General features: G+C 37.6%; 1 protein-coding gene across 1 annotated transcript; it reads right to left on the bottom strand.

The window, feature by feature from the left end:
* Nucleotides 1-9314: 9314 nt before the first annotated feature.
* Nucleotides 9315-11315, bottom strand: CABS1 (calcium binding protein, spermatid associated 1). The gene has a single exon (XM_013063428.2). The coding sequence runs from the start codon at nucleotides 11261-11263 to the stop codon at nucleotides 10058-10060; it is 1206 nt and encodes a 401-aa protein (XP_012918882.1). The 5' UTR covers nucleotides 11264-11315; the 3' UTR covers nucleotides 9315-10057.
* Nucleotides 11316-13676: the final 2361 nt, after the last annotated feature.

The raw sequence follows: 13676 nt of genomic DNA, 5'->3' as shown, positions 1-13676 counted from the left end.
TAGGCATTTTTATGTCTTGATCAACTGGTAGATCTTTACTCATTTGATTATCACTCTGGTTAATACACTCTACACAAATGGAATACACTCATATTGATAATTGATATTGACAATTATTCTTACTGATTTCTGCTCTACTTTCTTGTCTCTCTGCTTCTTGCTTCCTTTACATCCTCAGTCCATCTTTTACTTTTCCACCAAAATAATCTTTCTAAAACACAATTAATGTAAAACTTTTGATGCCTCCCATTTTATACAACATTTTATACAACAGTTTTATACAAACTGTGTTACATAGAGCACTGGTTTCTAGAGATGTTTCCTGGAGTTCCATCTCCTAGAGATGTTTACTGGAGCTCCATGAACACTTCATATATATATTCTCATAGTCACTCCAACATTTCACAATACATTTTACCCTGAAACCCTTTTTTTTAGCTCCTTTCCTGAAAACAAACAAACAAACAAAACCAAAAAACAAAAAAAAAACCAACAAAAACAAAAAACCATGAATTCAGGCCATCTGGGTGACTCAGTCAGTAGAGCATCTGCCTTTGGCTCAGGTCATGATTTCAGGGTCCTGGGATCGAGCTCTGCATTAGGCTCCCTGTTCAGCAGGGAGTCTGCTTCTCCCTCTCCCTGTGCTGTTCCCCCTGCTTGTGCTCTCACTATTGGTCTTTCACTCTCTCTCTCTCTCTTTATCATATAAATAAAAAAATTTTAAAAGCCACGAATTCCTGTGAAATTAGCTCAGGAAATACGAACTGTTATGTGAATATTTTTTTAAAGATTTTATTAATTTGAGAGAGAGTGAGTACGTGTGTGAGCATGAGTGGAGAAGGGGCAGAGGGAGAGGGAGAAAGAATCTGAAGCAGACTTCACACTGAGAGTAGAGTCCCAAGTGGCTCAATCTTCCATGACCTGGGGATCATGACCTGAGCTGAAACTAAGCTGGTAAACTCATATTTATCTCTAAGTATCGAAGTCATACCATCTTTCATCTGAGAGCGTTCATAGCCTAATAAGTGAAATCACCTTTCACTCTTTCATTTAATTAGGATGGGGTGATTGCTCTGTTTCCTCAAGACACTATAGTTTATGTCTGTTGTGGCGTCATTATTAATACTGCGTTCTTTCTGCCTCAAAAGTATTTTGGTTTTGATGATAAATTATGTGATCTTCTTATTTATCAAACATACAATAAGGAAGAGAAACTTTAAACAGGTACTGTAGATTGAATTGTGTCTTTTCCCTGCCCCCAAATATGTTGGGCTCCTAACTCCCAGAACCTAAGAACATGACCTTATTTAGACATGGAGTCTTTGCAAATGTAACCAAGTTAAGAGACAGTCATATTTGGATTAAGTTTCTTAATCCCATAACTGGGATTATAAGGGTATCCTTATAAGTAGGGGGAAATTTGAACATGGAGACCTACAAGAGAATATCATGTGATAAGGGAGGTAGAAATTGTAGTGATGTGTCTTAAACCAAAGAGAGTCAGGGATTGCTAGCAACCACCAGAAGCTAAAAGAAGCAAGAAAAGATCCTCTCCTTGAACTTTCAGAGAGCAATGGCCTTTCTGACACCTTGATTTCAGACTTCTAACCTTCAGAACTGTGAGAGAATAAATTTTTTTTTAAGCCATGTAGTTTGTGCTGATATGTTACAGCTTTCCTAGGAACTCAACACAACACGCCACTTGAAAAACTATGTGTGCTACGTAAAGCAAGATATTATGTACCATGAGGCAACATGATGGGAGAATATAGAAGCTTACACACTTGGAAAAAATAACATTTAAGGGATTTTGAGAATGTCTCAGGAAGAGTATAGTGTTTTCAGTGATCCTGTAACAAGACTTAGTTTGATGCTCTAAAGAAACCAAGATTTAAGAGCAGAAGTTGAAAGTAGCGTATCATAAGGCTGCATAGATTAACAATGTCTTGGTCGTGGAGAACCTGACAATTAGCAAAGTGATTTTAGACTATTTTGGACTATTGTTGGTGGAAAGTCACTGGAGCATTTTGGGTATGGAAGTGACATAATCCATTTGTGCTATTAAATGTTAGTTTTGCTTGATAAAACATGGGATAAAGTAGAGTGGTAAGAATGGAGGCAAGTGAATTCCTGAGGGCCCAGAGGTGAAAACTTTGTTTTTGTTGCATGTGGGGAATGAGAGAGGGGCGTGAAAGAAGAGTCCCTGTTTCTGGCTTGGACAGATGTGCAGATGGTGTCTTTTGCTTAAGATAGGGAATATTAAAAGAGAAATTTGAGGGAAGGGGAATGCCAATTTTAATTCAGATTTCTGTTATCTTTGAAGTGTATGTGAAGAATGCAAAAGAACATACCAATAGTGTTGTGGAAACAGACTGCAGACTCAAGATTTAATTCATGTATCATTTATTTGTTTCTAATCTGCAACAAGAAGAATTGGGCAATGCACACATTATTACACACATACTGGCCCAATTCCCCAGTCTTCTTGGTACGTTTAAGTTACAAATGTTCTTTAATGCATCCTTATGTACAGTATCTCTTTAGGAAAATGGTCTTTCCTTGTGGTCAGGGGTCCTTTTATTTTATAATTGGTTCTTTCCCTCTCATACTGGATCAAGAATTCCTTAAAACATGGAAGAGAAGTTTATGTCACAGGGTAGGGATAGCTGTGGTTAAGAGTTACAGTATGGATTATGAACGGGTGTTACATTAAGGCAGAGAGGAACTTTGGACAGAAGTATCTTGTATCAGAGGAAACTATGGATAGGATTATCTTGTGGCTCAGGAGTATCTTTTATCAAATATAGTGAAGTATTATAAGTGATATTACTAAAGGTTATGTCTGGTGAGTGGGGTACACAACAAGTTATCATACCTAGGGGTGGTTAGAGAAGGTAACAGTTGAGGTGAGTCTTGAAGGATGGCTAAAAAGTGCATGTGATACTGCAGAGAATTCTAGGGACAGAGAGTATGATGAAGAAAGATGCAGGGGTTTGAGACTGTTTGGGTTCTTAGTTATGAGGATACTTCAGTTTTAACCAACAGAAATCTCGACCCAAACTCATTTAACGAGAATGGAAAATGTATTGTCTTAGGTACATAAGCAGACCAGGCTTGTTCTGAAGGCTTGATATATCATGTGACTAGAACTCCGTTCTTTATATTTCTTGCCTTGTATTTCTGTGTTGGTTTTATTTTTAGCAGTGTGCCTCCTTGTGATCCCTAGATGGCTCCAGAAGCTCCTTGCACGAAATGTTTCCAGACCCATGTTTCTTCTAAAAGCTGATTTTCCACAAAATGTCCTCTTTGCTCTGTTCGGTTTATGTGCTTATCCTTGAATGACTGTGGCAAGGTGTATTGGACACGGAGGAACTAGCTTGTTCCTGGATTTGGGGGTGTGGTCTATCTCAAATATGTGTGAAAGGGAAAGAGTTGCAAAACAAAGAAAATCAGGATTACAAAGAAACTTTTATGACAGGCAGAGCTTAGAAGCTAGGTAAAAAACAGATGTCACTCACATTAATGAAACTTTAATTCCTCTCATTTCTTCATTTATAAACATTTACTGAGCTTTTCCTATCTACTAGGTACTCCTTTAATTCAGGAGTCCTGGGTCCCGGCTCTCAGGGAGTATACATTTAGTACCTTGTGTACATAGAGTGTCGTGTGTGAAGGGACGGCAGAAGTGAAGGTGGGCAGAGGAAAAGCGTGGAGATGCTTGTATGCCTTGCAGAAGAGTTTGGACTTTATCTTAAAGACATTAAGGAGCCAGTAAAGGGCTGGAGAAGAAAGATGAGGACATTTCTGCGTAATTTGTCAGTGGGAAAGAAGACCAGAGGTGGATTGCACGTTACAGCTTGCAGGTAGACTTAAAGAAGGGAGCGGCAGTGGAAATAGAGAAAGAAGGAGGGTGAGAAACTGAGAATGATCCATTGTTGAACAATTCACACAAAGCTGGGTGACTCTGAACTTGGGTTTTAGAGCCATGCAGATCTGGAGAGCTAAGCTTTGCCACTTACTGGCTTGGTTATCTTGGTCCAGTGGCTTTTCTCAGTTTTTACTTTGATCGTCAGTAAAAGAAGGCTAGCCCAAATGTTACCCAGCTGTATGCCCCACACTCCTTTCTAGGGTCAACACTATTTCGTATATTTGGGAATAGACTGTTTCACATCCATTCCTTAATCCAGTGTCTTAGCTGTTTCTCCTCAGGTCCACCAGTTTCTTTCCTCAGGAATCTCATATTAAAGACCTTGTTTCTTTCATATGTTTAATGAAATTTCAGAGTTTAATGAAATAAAGGAGAAACTTTATTATGATGTTGCACAATTTAAAATTGATTATTAGGCATCCATTCTTTGAAAAGTCTGATGTCCACTGGCCACCAATAATCTCACTAGTCACGTTTATTTTATTTTATTTTATTTTATTTTGTTTTTTAATTGAAGTATAGTTAACATACAATACTGCAGACTCTTCTTTCTGGACTCTAGCCAGTTGTCAACGAGCTGTGCTTCTCCTATCTTTGTCTAGAGTTATCTGTAAATTACCCATTAGCTTATGTTAATAGAGCACATTATATATATATGTATATATATGTATATACATATATATATTTTAAATTTTATTTACTTGAGAGAGAGAAAGCAAGCAAGAGAGAGAGCACAAGACGGGGAGAGGCAGAGGGAGAGGGAGAAGCAGACTCCCCACTGAACAGGGAGCTGGATGTGCACTCTATTCCAGCACCCCCTCCCACCCCAATCCTGACTTGAGCCAAAGGCGGTGCTTAATGGACTGAGCCACTCAGGGGCCCCAAGCACATTATCTTTTTAATTGCTTTCATTGTTTTAGTCTAGTTTATGCTTCAGTGCTTCGTATCTCTCAGTCAAAGGGGAGGATCACACTATTTTCTAAACAAAAGTCCCTGAAAGAAACTGTGGTAGCAGCTTATAAAATGATAATGCTATTCAGCCTGCTACCTATCTCAGTACTAAGGTTGTTTTGAGGGCAAAATTTTTAAAACCTTTTAAAAGCTTTCAACAAGCGCCACATGATTTTTTTTCTTGCCTACTTTTTCAGTTTCAACCTGAGTTATTTTTCAACCAATGACAGGCTCCATCACATAGTGTGGAGGCCAAGAAAAACAAGGCTGTACCCATCTCGAGTCTAGCCCTGGCATACATGCAGCCATCTTGATGTTCCAGATTATCACAAACTATTTCTTGGGTTCTGACCTACTCAGGTTAGCACTTTAAACAGTCCCTCTCTCCTTTAATGATTGATTTAAACCCCTGGGCTCAGCTGCCTCTGTCTTTCATAACTCCCCTATACATTCCCCAACTGATCAATGTTGACCTGAGTAGGTAGGGACAACTCTACGCCCCTACTCAGCAGGAAGAAGTTACAGAAGGCGAGACCTTCCACCTTCAACAACCTTAAAGATTTAAGGGTCAAAATTGTTCAGGGGGAAATGTGGAGGCTGAGAAAATCAAGGCCATCCCCCCTTAGGTTTAGCCTTAGCATAAGTATAGCCATCTTAGCTCTGGCAGCCATCTCAGACCCCTGTGCCCAAGGGCTGAACTTTTCCCCACCCTGCTTTAGTAACCCCCACCCTGCTTTGTTTCCAGGAATCCCCACCCTGCTTTAGTATATACCATAAATACCCCATAAATACCCCTGCCTTAACTAAGCTCAGGGTCCAAGTCCCTACTCAGCTGCCTTGGGCCCAAGCTTAAGCTTGTCACATAAACCCTCTTGTGATTGCATTGGTGCATGGCTCCTTGGTCTCTCCGACACGAAAACTCGGGCACAACAATAGTCTGTTCATTCCCTTGAGAAACTTGGGCCATTTCTAGTCTCAGGGCTTTGGGCATATTGTGTCCTAATCTCTTCACATTTTTAAATCTTCAGCTTAAATCTCACTTTCTCAGAGACAACTTCCCTGGATTTAAATTTATGTGAAAACTGAAGCTATAATCTCTTATTATTTTTGTTTGTAAGACACATCACAATCTGTAGTTGGCATTGTTTTGTGTGTGATTATTTGAATTTGTTTAATATTTATCTTTCCCAGTGGATTAATTTCCATGATGGCAGGGGCTCCATCATTTGGTTCTCACTATAGTGTCCTCACAAGGCTTCTGAGGAGCTTGGAAAGTGATAGGTACATAATAAATATTTTAAAACTGAAAACTGAATAAAATACTTAGTGTCTGACACAAAGGAAATAATAAATACTAGCTAATATTTTTATTAGATGTAGGAAGATATAGGTTGGCTCTTCAGTTTTCTCCTTGTTAATGTTGACAATCATTTAGCCCCTTGATTTACACTTTATATCCTGGATTTTATGCATTTATAGATGAATGAAAGCAGAGAGAATGAAAATCACCTGCATTTCCTTCTTAGAGATAATCACTGCTAAGGTGTTGTTATATGTATCTATCTATTTATGTGTATGTCATACATATTGTTGGGTCCCCCAACAATGGGTCCATGATCAAAGGAGCGAGACTGATACAAAGAGAAGGTCAAGCAAAGCTTTATTTCACGCCAAGCATCGAGAATCAAACCATCAAATCGACTGGTTGGGATGCGCCTTACAGAGAGGGCAACGACCCCTCCCTGCCTCACAGACTAACTTTTATAGAGCAAAGGCCATGTGGTTGGGCCTGGCCACACACAGGTGGCCAGTGAGATTGTAACACACAGAGAAAGCTGCACAGTCATGTTAGGTCCCACACGGGTGGCCAATTGAATTACAATTCACCCCATAGTAGCCATTTGAACTAGCCTAGCACCTTGGTCAGAATTGGCACCAAAAGGCAGGGCCCATACTCCTTGGTAGCTAGGGAGACAGTATGCACGCTTTACTGATTGGCTGTCTCCACCTGGCCCGACTCATCCCTGCATCCGGGCTCTGTTATCTCTATCTGAACTGACCCACCCTTGTATTTGGGCTTTGTTACCTGGGACTGGTTTCCTGGACTTGTTTTTAAGTAAGTTCCTTGAAGGGTCAGGATGGAGCTGCTCTGGCTAAATAGGCCCTTCCAATATCACTGTGTAAATTTCACTTAGAAGTTTAGTGTGATTTTCCCCATTTTCACCTATGTGATTAAGTTCTCTTTGGGGAACCTGGCTGGCTCGTGTAGAGCACGTGACTCTTGATTTCAGGGTTGTGAGTTGAAGTCCTACATTGGGTGTGGACATGAATGGATGAATGAATTCTCTTTTATAGACCATTTTAAAAAATGCATACTGTTACTTTGTATGGATATACAGAAATATAACCAATTCGATGTCATTAGAATTATAGGTTACTTTTAGTATTGCTCTTTTATAAACGTAAAAAAAAACACATGAATGCCATTGGTAATACCTTTTTTTCCTTCTGTAAAACTGTGAGAGCCAGTAAAGCATAGTGATTAGGAGAGCTTGAGCTCTGCAGGAAGACTGCCTGGTTTGAAGCTGCCTTTGCTACATAGTTACTATGAGGTTTGGGCATGTTAATGTAGATTTCCTGACTTGGTTTCTTTATCTGTAAAATGGGTATAATATTGTTCTTCCTTATAGGACTGTCATGAAAAACAAATGTTATTCTAAATGTGAACACAAGAAGACCTGTAATAATTGTTAGCTACTTTCATGATCTCTAATTCTTTTTTTTTTTTTTAAGATTTTATTTATTTATTTGACAGAGAGAGATGACAAGCAGGCAGAGAGGCAGGCAGAGAGAGAGGAGGAAGCAGGCTCCCTGCTGAGCAGAGAGCCTGATTTGGGGCTCGATCCCAGGACCCTGGGATCATGACCTGAGCCGAAGACAGTGGCTTAACCCACTGAGCCACCCAGGTGTCCCATGATCTCTAATTCTTTAGAAAATTCTTGGTTGCAAAATAGGCTAAAAACTTCAAATATTTTTAATGCTTATTGCATGTTTTTCCACATTGCCTCCAAGAAAAGGTAGAGACATTTGCATTAGCTAACAGTGAATATTTAAAATGATCATTTTAATTGTCAAATGGTTAAAAAAGAAATATCTAATAATTTCATTTTCTTTGAATATTATGATCGTTGACTTTTTATGTGTTTATTGGCAGTTTGTATTTTATGAATTATCTGTTTATTTCTTCTACCCATTTAAAATTCTTTCTCTTAAAAAATAGTTTCTCTTTAGGAGCTCTTCATAGACTGAGATAGTAATCCTTTCACTGCCACATATACGGCAATTATTTTTCCCAAGTTATGGTTTGCTTTTTAATTTTATGTTAATTTTCTTTTGTACAGAATTTTACCTACCTATTCATGGTGTCATATCTGTGAATCTCCTTTTTGTCATTTCTTATGTGCTTAGATTTCTTAACTGCACTTGGATAAATATACATGTGTTTCCTTTTGTGCTTTTGTTTGGTTTTAAATTTAAGTCTCTAATCCATGTAGTATTTATTTTAGAGTTTGGTCTTAATACTGTAGCTTAATTTTTCCTCAAATACCCATCATGTCTCATGGTTTTGAGGTTCACTTTACCATATACTAAATTTGTATGATAAAACGTGCTTCTGTGTTTTAACGTGCTACTGTAATTATTCTAGTCTGTAGTCTATCTAACGGTATACATCCCTCCCCTCCACCCACCCCAAATGTACCATTTACTATTTTACCCAATGGTTTGGCTTTGTTTTTCTTTTTCTTTTTAATGTGATAAAATTACAAGTCTCTAGAATAATTCTATTCTTGGTGCCCAAAGCTAAGTTATTTATTAAACAATGGATTTTAATTTTACAGTTGACAAGTTTGAATTGCACAGGTCCATTTATATGTGGATTTTTTATGGTACAGTACTGTAAATGTATTTTCTTTTACATATGATTTTTTAAATAACATTTTCTTTTCTCTTTATTATATGACTACAGCATATGACAAATTTATAAAGTATGTGTTAATTGACTATTTATATTATTGATAATGATTCCAGTCAATAGTAGGTTATTAATGGCTTAGTTTTGGGGGACTCAAAAGTCACAGGTAGATTTTTGACTGGTAGGGGATCATTGCTTCTTATCCCTATGTTGTTCAAGGGTCAACTGTACTTATATTTTGTCTAATTTAAGAATTCTATACTAGAATATCAAACACATTTACACACAGTAAATCAGTTGCTGTCAAAAGATTTATTGAAGAAAAATCAGCAAAATGAAAACAGACCCATTTTAAAGTCTGTGTCAGAAAAGATTGAAGATACATGTCCTTGAATTGCTAACCAAAAGCATAAGAAGAGTGCGATTATCAGTGTTTAAGACCTGAAAAAAATTGACAAAAATTCAGGAAAGACATTTTACAGAAAAAAAAAAATTGACTCATATGTTTGTAAACAATATTGTTTTTGAAAGATTTACAGATAAAATATCACTTTGCCTTAGTTTGCCTCCAACATGAGCCAGGAAGTCTATAATATTTCTTACATTTTTTTTACATGTGGGTGCTAAACAATTACTGAACTGAATAGCCTTAATTCTACTGCAAATAGAAAGAGGATTACAAATACAGTTTTTAATAGAAGATAACTATTGGTTGCCTGAAAAAATCTGTTTAGAATTAGGATTTTAGAACTTTTAATACTACAGTTCTTTTTTGAGATAACATGTTAATTCAATTCTCATCTCTTCAACTCACACTAAAATGTGCTATTGAGGGTTAATTAAAATGACATACATCATTAAATGTAGCAGAAAGTGAGATTTCTTTATTGCTCTCTCTCTCTCTACATATCCCTGAAAGCTGGGATTAAAGATTTTATATTAAGGTAAATAATTGGATTATAATTGAATTAAACTTTTTGATACTGGAGGAACTCTCGTATACTGAGTTTTCAAGTTTCTGTAAATACATTCTACTGCATGACCTCTGTTGTTAAGCTTCTATATTTTTCTGAGTCTAATACTTGCCTTAAATGCTCACATTCTTTACTCTATTAAGATTTTTGCTTGCTGGACAAACTTCTTAGATGTTAAGACTAGCTTTCTAGGCTGTTGCTCAATTCTATGTGGCATCTGTTTTGCTGCGTTCAAATCAGGAACTCATCTGGTTCTTCTTTCAGTAGCTTAAAGACACCCATTTCATTTGTAAAAGCATCTTCCTCATTGTTTCGGGTATCTGAATCAGGGGTAGTTTCTGAAAGTGGCTCACTGTCCTTAGTTACAGATTCCATTGTATTATTTTCAGACAGATCTTTTGGCATAGTAGATGGATTTTCTCTGAGGTGTGTAGCTACAGATGTCGGGACTACAAAGTCATATCTGGATTCAACAGCAGTGAGCAAAACCTGATGGTTGTCTGCTTCATTTGTGCTATCTTTCTCCATCCAAACATTGACTTCGTCCATAGACTCTTCATCGGTCAGCAGAATATCTTCTGGGTTATCTTTGTCTCTTTCCACAGTGGTAGTGAGTTCAAACACAGTGATGAACTTCTCCTCATCGGAGTCTGTTAGTTTGGGCACAGCACTGGGGTCATCCACCGGAAGACTTAAGTCAATTTCAGTTATTTTCTCTTCTGTAAGGGCAATTATGTCTGGAATAGTGAAGTTTTTTTCAGTAACAGGAGAGAGTTCAACCTCAGGGGTAGATGAGTTGGTGATCTGGATGGCCTCGTCAGAAGTGACATTGTATTTAACCGAGGAATTATAATTGGTAACATCAGGTTCATCTTTCTTAACTAGAAGGGTAGGAGTGTCTGCAGTGCTGGTGGTACCTTCCTTTAATGTGCCAGAGACTTCAGAAGTTATTGGGACATCTTCATTCCCTGGGTCGGTGGTATCCAAGAGAATATCTTCTTTTGCTGTGTTGGTGGAAAAATCTATTAAAGAAACAGTAGCACCTGGTGGTGAAAGATTACCAGTTTTCACTAGGATTAAATTTTCAGTTATAGAGTCATTAGCTATGGAGTTTGTCGTGCCTGTCATAGTAGTAATTTCTTTCTCGAGATCGGCTGATGACTTAATAATATGGGACTCAACATCATCTTCTGATTTTGCTTTTTCCTTTGGAGATGTAAGCTTGTTGTCTGTTGTTGAAAGATCACTTTCTAGTGTATAGTCATTTACTGAAGTGATGTGGTCTCCTTCTGAAGTAATAGTTGTTTCTGATTTAGGAATAGTGTTGTCAGCCCCAAAGAAAATGGTTGCTTCAGTTGTTGTTTTACTGCTTTCTGTTGGAGGATGAGAATAAATTTTTGGCAAACCATCTTCAGCCATGGGGCAAAATGGCACCATGCACACTCACAGGTCTTTCCCTGGGCCCAGTGGTATCCCTAGGCAGGAGAGTGATGTTCATTATAGTGATTGAAGCATTGGTCATCATGGTGATTGTTGCATCAACCATAGGGCCAATGGCAGTGGCTCTCCTTGGAGGTTGTTTCTGTGCTCTGATTGGGCATCTAGTTTCAAGAGTACTGATATTAGATGAAAAGAGAATAGAATCCTCTCTGATTAGAAATCAACATTCACAGCTGGATTTATCATATTTTTCTATATAACGGAGCTACCTTCCCTTATGGGGCTTGTGTCATTTGAAATAGACATAGCAGAGTCAGCCAGGTACTTCGTGGGTTTAGGGTCAGTGGGGAAAACTCCAGCATTATCAGCATTAGCTTCAACTGTCTGTCTTTCAAATTAACAACGTCTTTTTGAGGTGAAGTGTGTTCTCTTGAGATTTATGGGATTTAAATGGCTAAAAAACAATGGCAGCTTGGGCAGTGAAGGTAGCTGCAGAAGGTAATTAGGTAGCAGGGATTTCAGTTAGTTAATCTTCTTCAGAGAGTGAATTCTCACTTTTTCAGTAAGGATAATAAATAAGTTACTGGCCATTTAGGGTTTTTGTAGTTTTCCTCTTCATTGCAATTCTTACTTTTTCTTGAGTTAACATGCTTAACAATGAGAGTGTCAGGTTTTGTAGATTTAATTTCTTTAGGAATATTTTTCTGTAGAGAATGTTAGTTTAACCTAATGCCAGGGAGTTGGCATTGTATGTCAGAATTCACCCAGAAACAAAATTGAAGTATGGAATAACTGTATTAGCCATAAGAATTGTATCCTCAGTTTCAGAGGTTTTGTTTTCTGTAATGATATTAGTTATACCAGCCATCATAATTTTGTTATCATTCTTAATGTTTAGCTACTTAGATGAAAGGAGATTATAACCTGGTGTTAATGTTTGCCCAGTGTCAATAGAAGGAAGAGAATTTTCATACTTAGACTCAACTATATCTGACAATGGGCAGAAGAATCAGCCAGAGCAGTAGTTTCCATCCCAAGGGCAAATGCTTTTCTTCATTGGATATGGACTCAACCTCCAAGTTTAGTGTCTTTTCTTAACTGATTGACCTGGTATAGCTAAATCACCATTCTCTGTAGAATTATGATAGGCTTAAGATGGGCATTTTTCATTTTAAAGATACAGACAGCTTCTCCAGAAATGTTTTTGCTTCAAGGAAATGTCATTATGTGGGTCCCAAAGTCATTATTGACATGGAAATGCTGTCAGTTATCAGGGACAGGGAGGAAAGCCTTAAATTAGTGACAAATATGAATATAATTATTCATAATAATTATGAATAATATAATTATTCATATAATATAATATAATATAATTCATTTCCAGTGGCAATAAAGGAAATCACAAGGTAAAGCCATTCTCTGGGTTCCCTAACTCAAGGGGAGGTTTTTTAACCTCTGTTTTTTTTCTCATTATCTAGAGTTTGTGAGCCTTAAATTCAGGGTAAGGCATGGTATAAACAGAAGACTTGGTGTCATTTGGTGGGGGGAATTCTTTTTGTGTACAAAAAGGGAAAAAAAGTTGGAAGTGTTAGCTGTATTAATTGCTAGAAGTCAGCTTGGAGTACTTGGTGTATGTTATATTGAATAGAATTATAATAAGGAGCAAAATATTCATTTTTATGTACATTTAATTCCTGGTTAGAAATGTCAGGTGAGGGGTGCCTGGGTAGCTCAGTCAGTTAGCTGTCTGCCTTTGGCCCAGGTCGTGATCCCAGGACCCTGAGATCGAAGCCCACATTGGGCTCCCTGCTCAGCAGGGAGCCTGCTTCTCCCTCTCCCTCTGTCCCTGTCCAGCTCATGCTCCCCTCTCTCTCTGTCTTTCTCAAATGAATAAATAAAAAATACTGAATTAAAAAAATTTAAAAAAAAAGAAATAGTCTTTAATTTCAAGGATTACTGTTGTGCTCGCACCAAACCCTGTTTCTACTAAGATAGCTTTGAGGTGGGATCACATTGATTATAGCATAGTTAAGTCTTTTCTTTCCTACAGAGGAGAATATTACCATTATCTTTTTTTTTTCTTAAAACCATTGACCTTAAAAAGAACACCTCACCTTGAGAGTGTATATTATCCATCAAAGAACAGGAAAAATATGGTGAAAATCCTAGGGGGACTGCTGGAATTTTGAGGATGAAATGAGTCGTTTGCTGTAGAGAACATAGGAGAGTCTTACTTGACCAACAGATCATTACCACCTGAGATATTAACTGACTTAAGGACAGGATCAGCTTCTATAGGTGAGTTTCATTTTATGTAAATAGTTCTTTATTTTATTGTTGTAGTTTCTGTTACACCAATGGAAACTGTCTTTTCTCAGGCATCAAGTTCATGTTTAAGTAGCAATTTCTT

This window comes from Mustela putorius, unplaced genomic scaffold, assembly GCF_011764305.1.
Source record: "Mustela putorius furo isolate JIRA1106 unplaced genomic scaffold, ASM1176430v1.1 tig00000430_pilon_pilon_pilon, whole genome shotgun sequence".
Taxonomy (NCBI): Eukaryota; Metazoa; Chordata; class Mammalia; order Carnivora; family Mustelidae; genus Mustela; species Mustela putorius.
The sequence above is the reverse complement of the archived record's forward strand: the minus strand, read 5'-3'. Positions and strand labels throughout refer to the sequence as shown.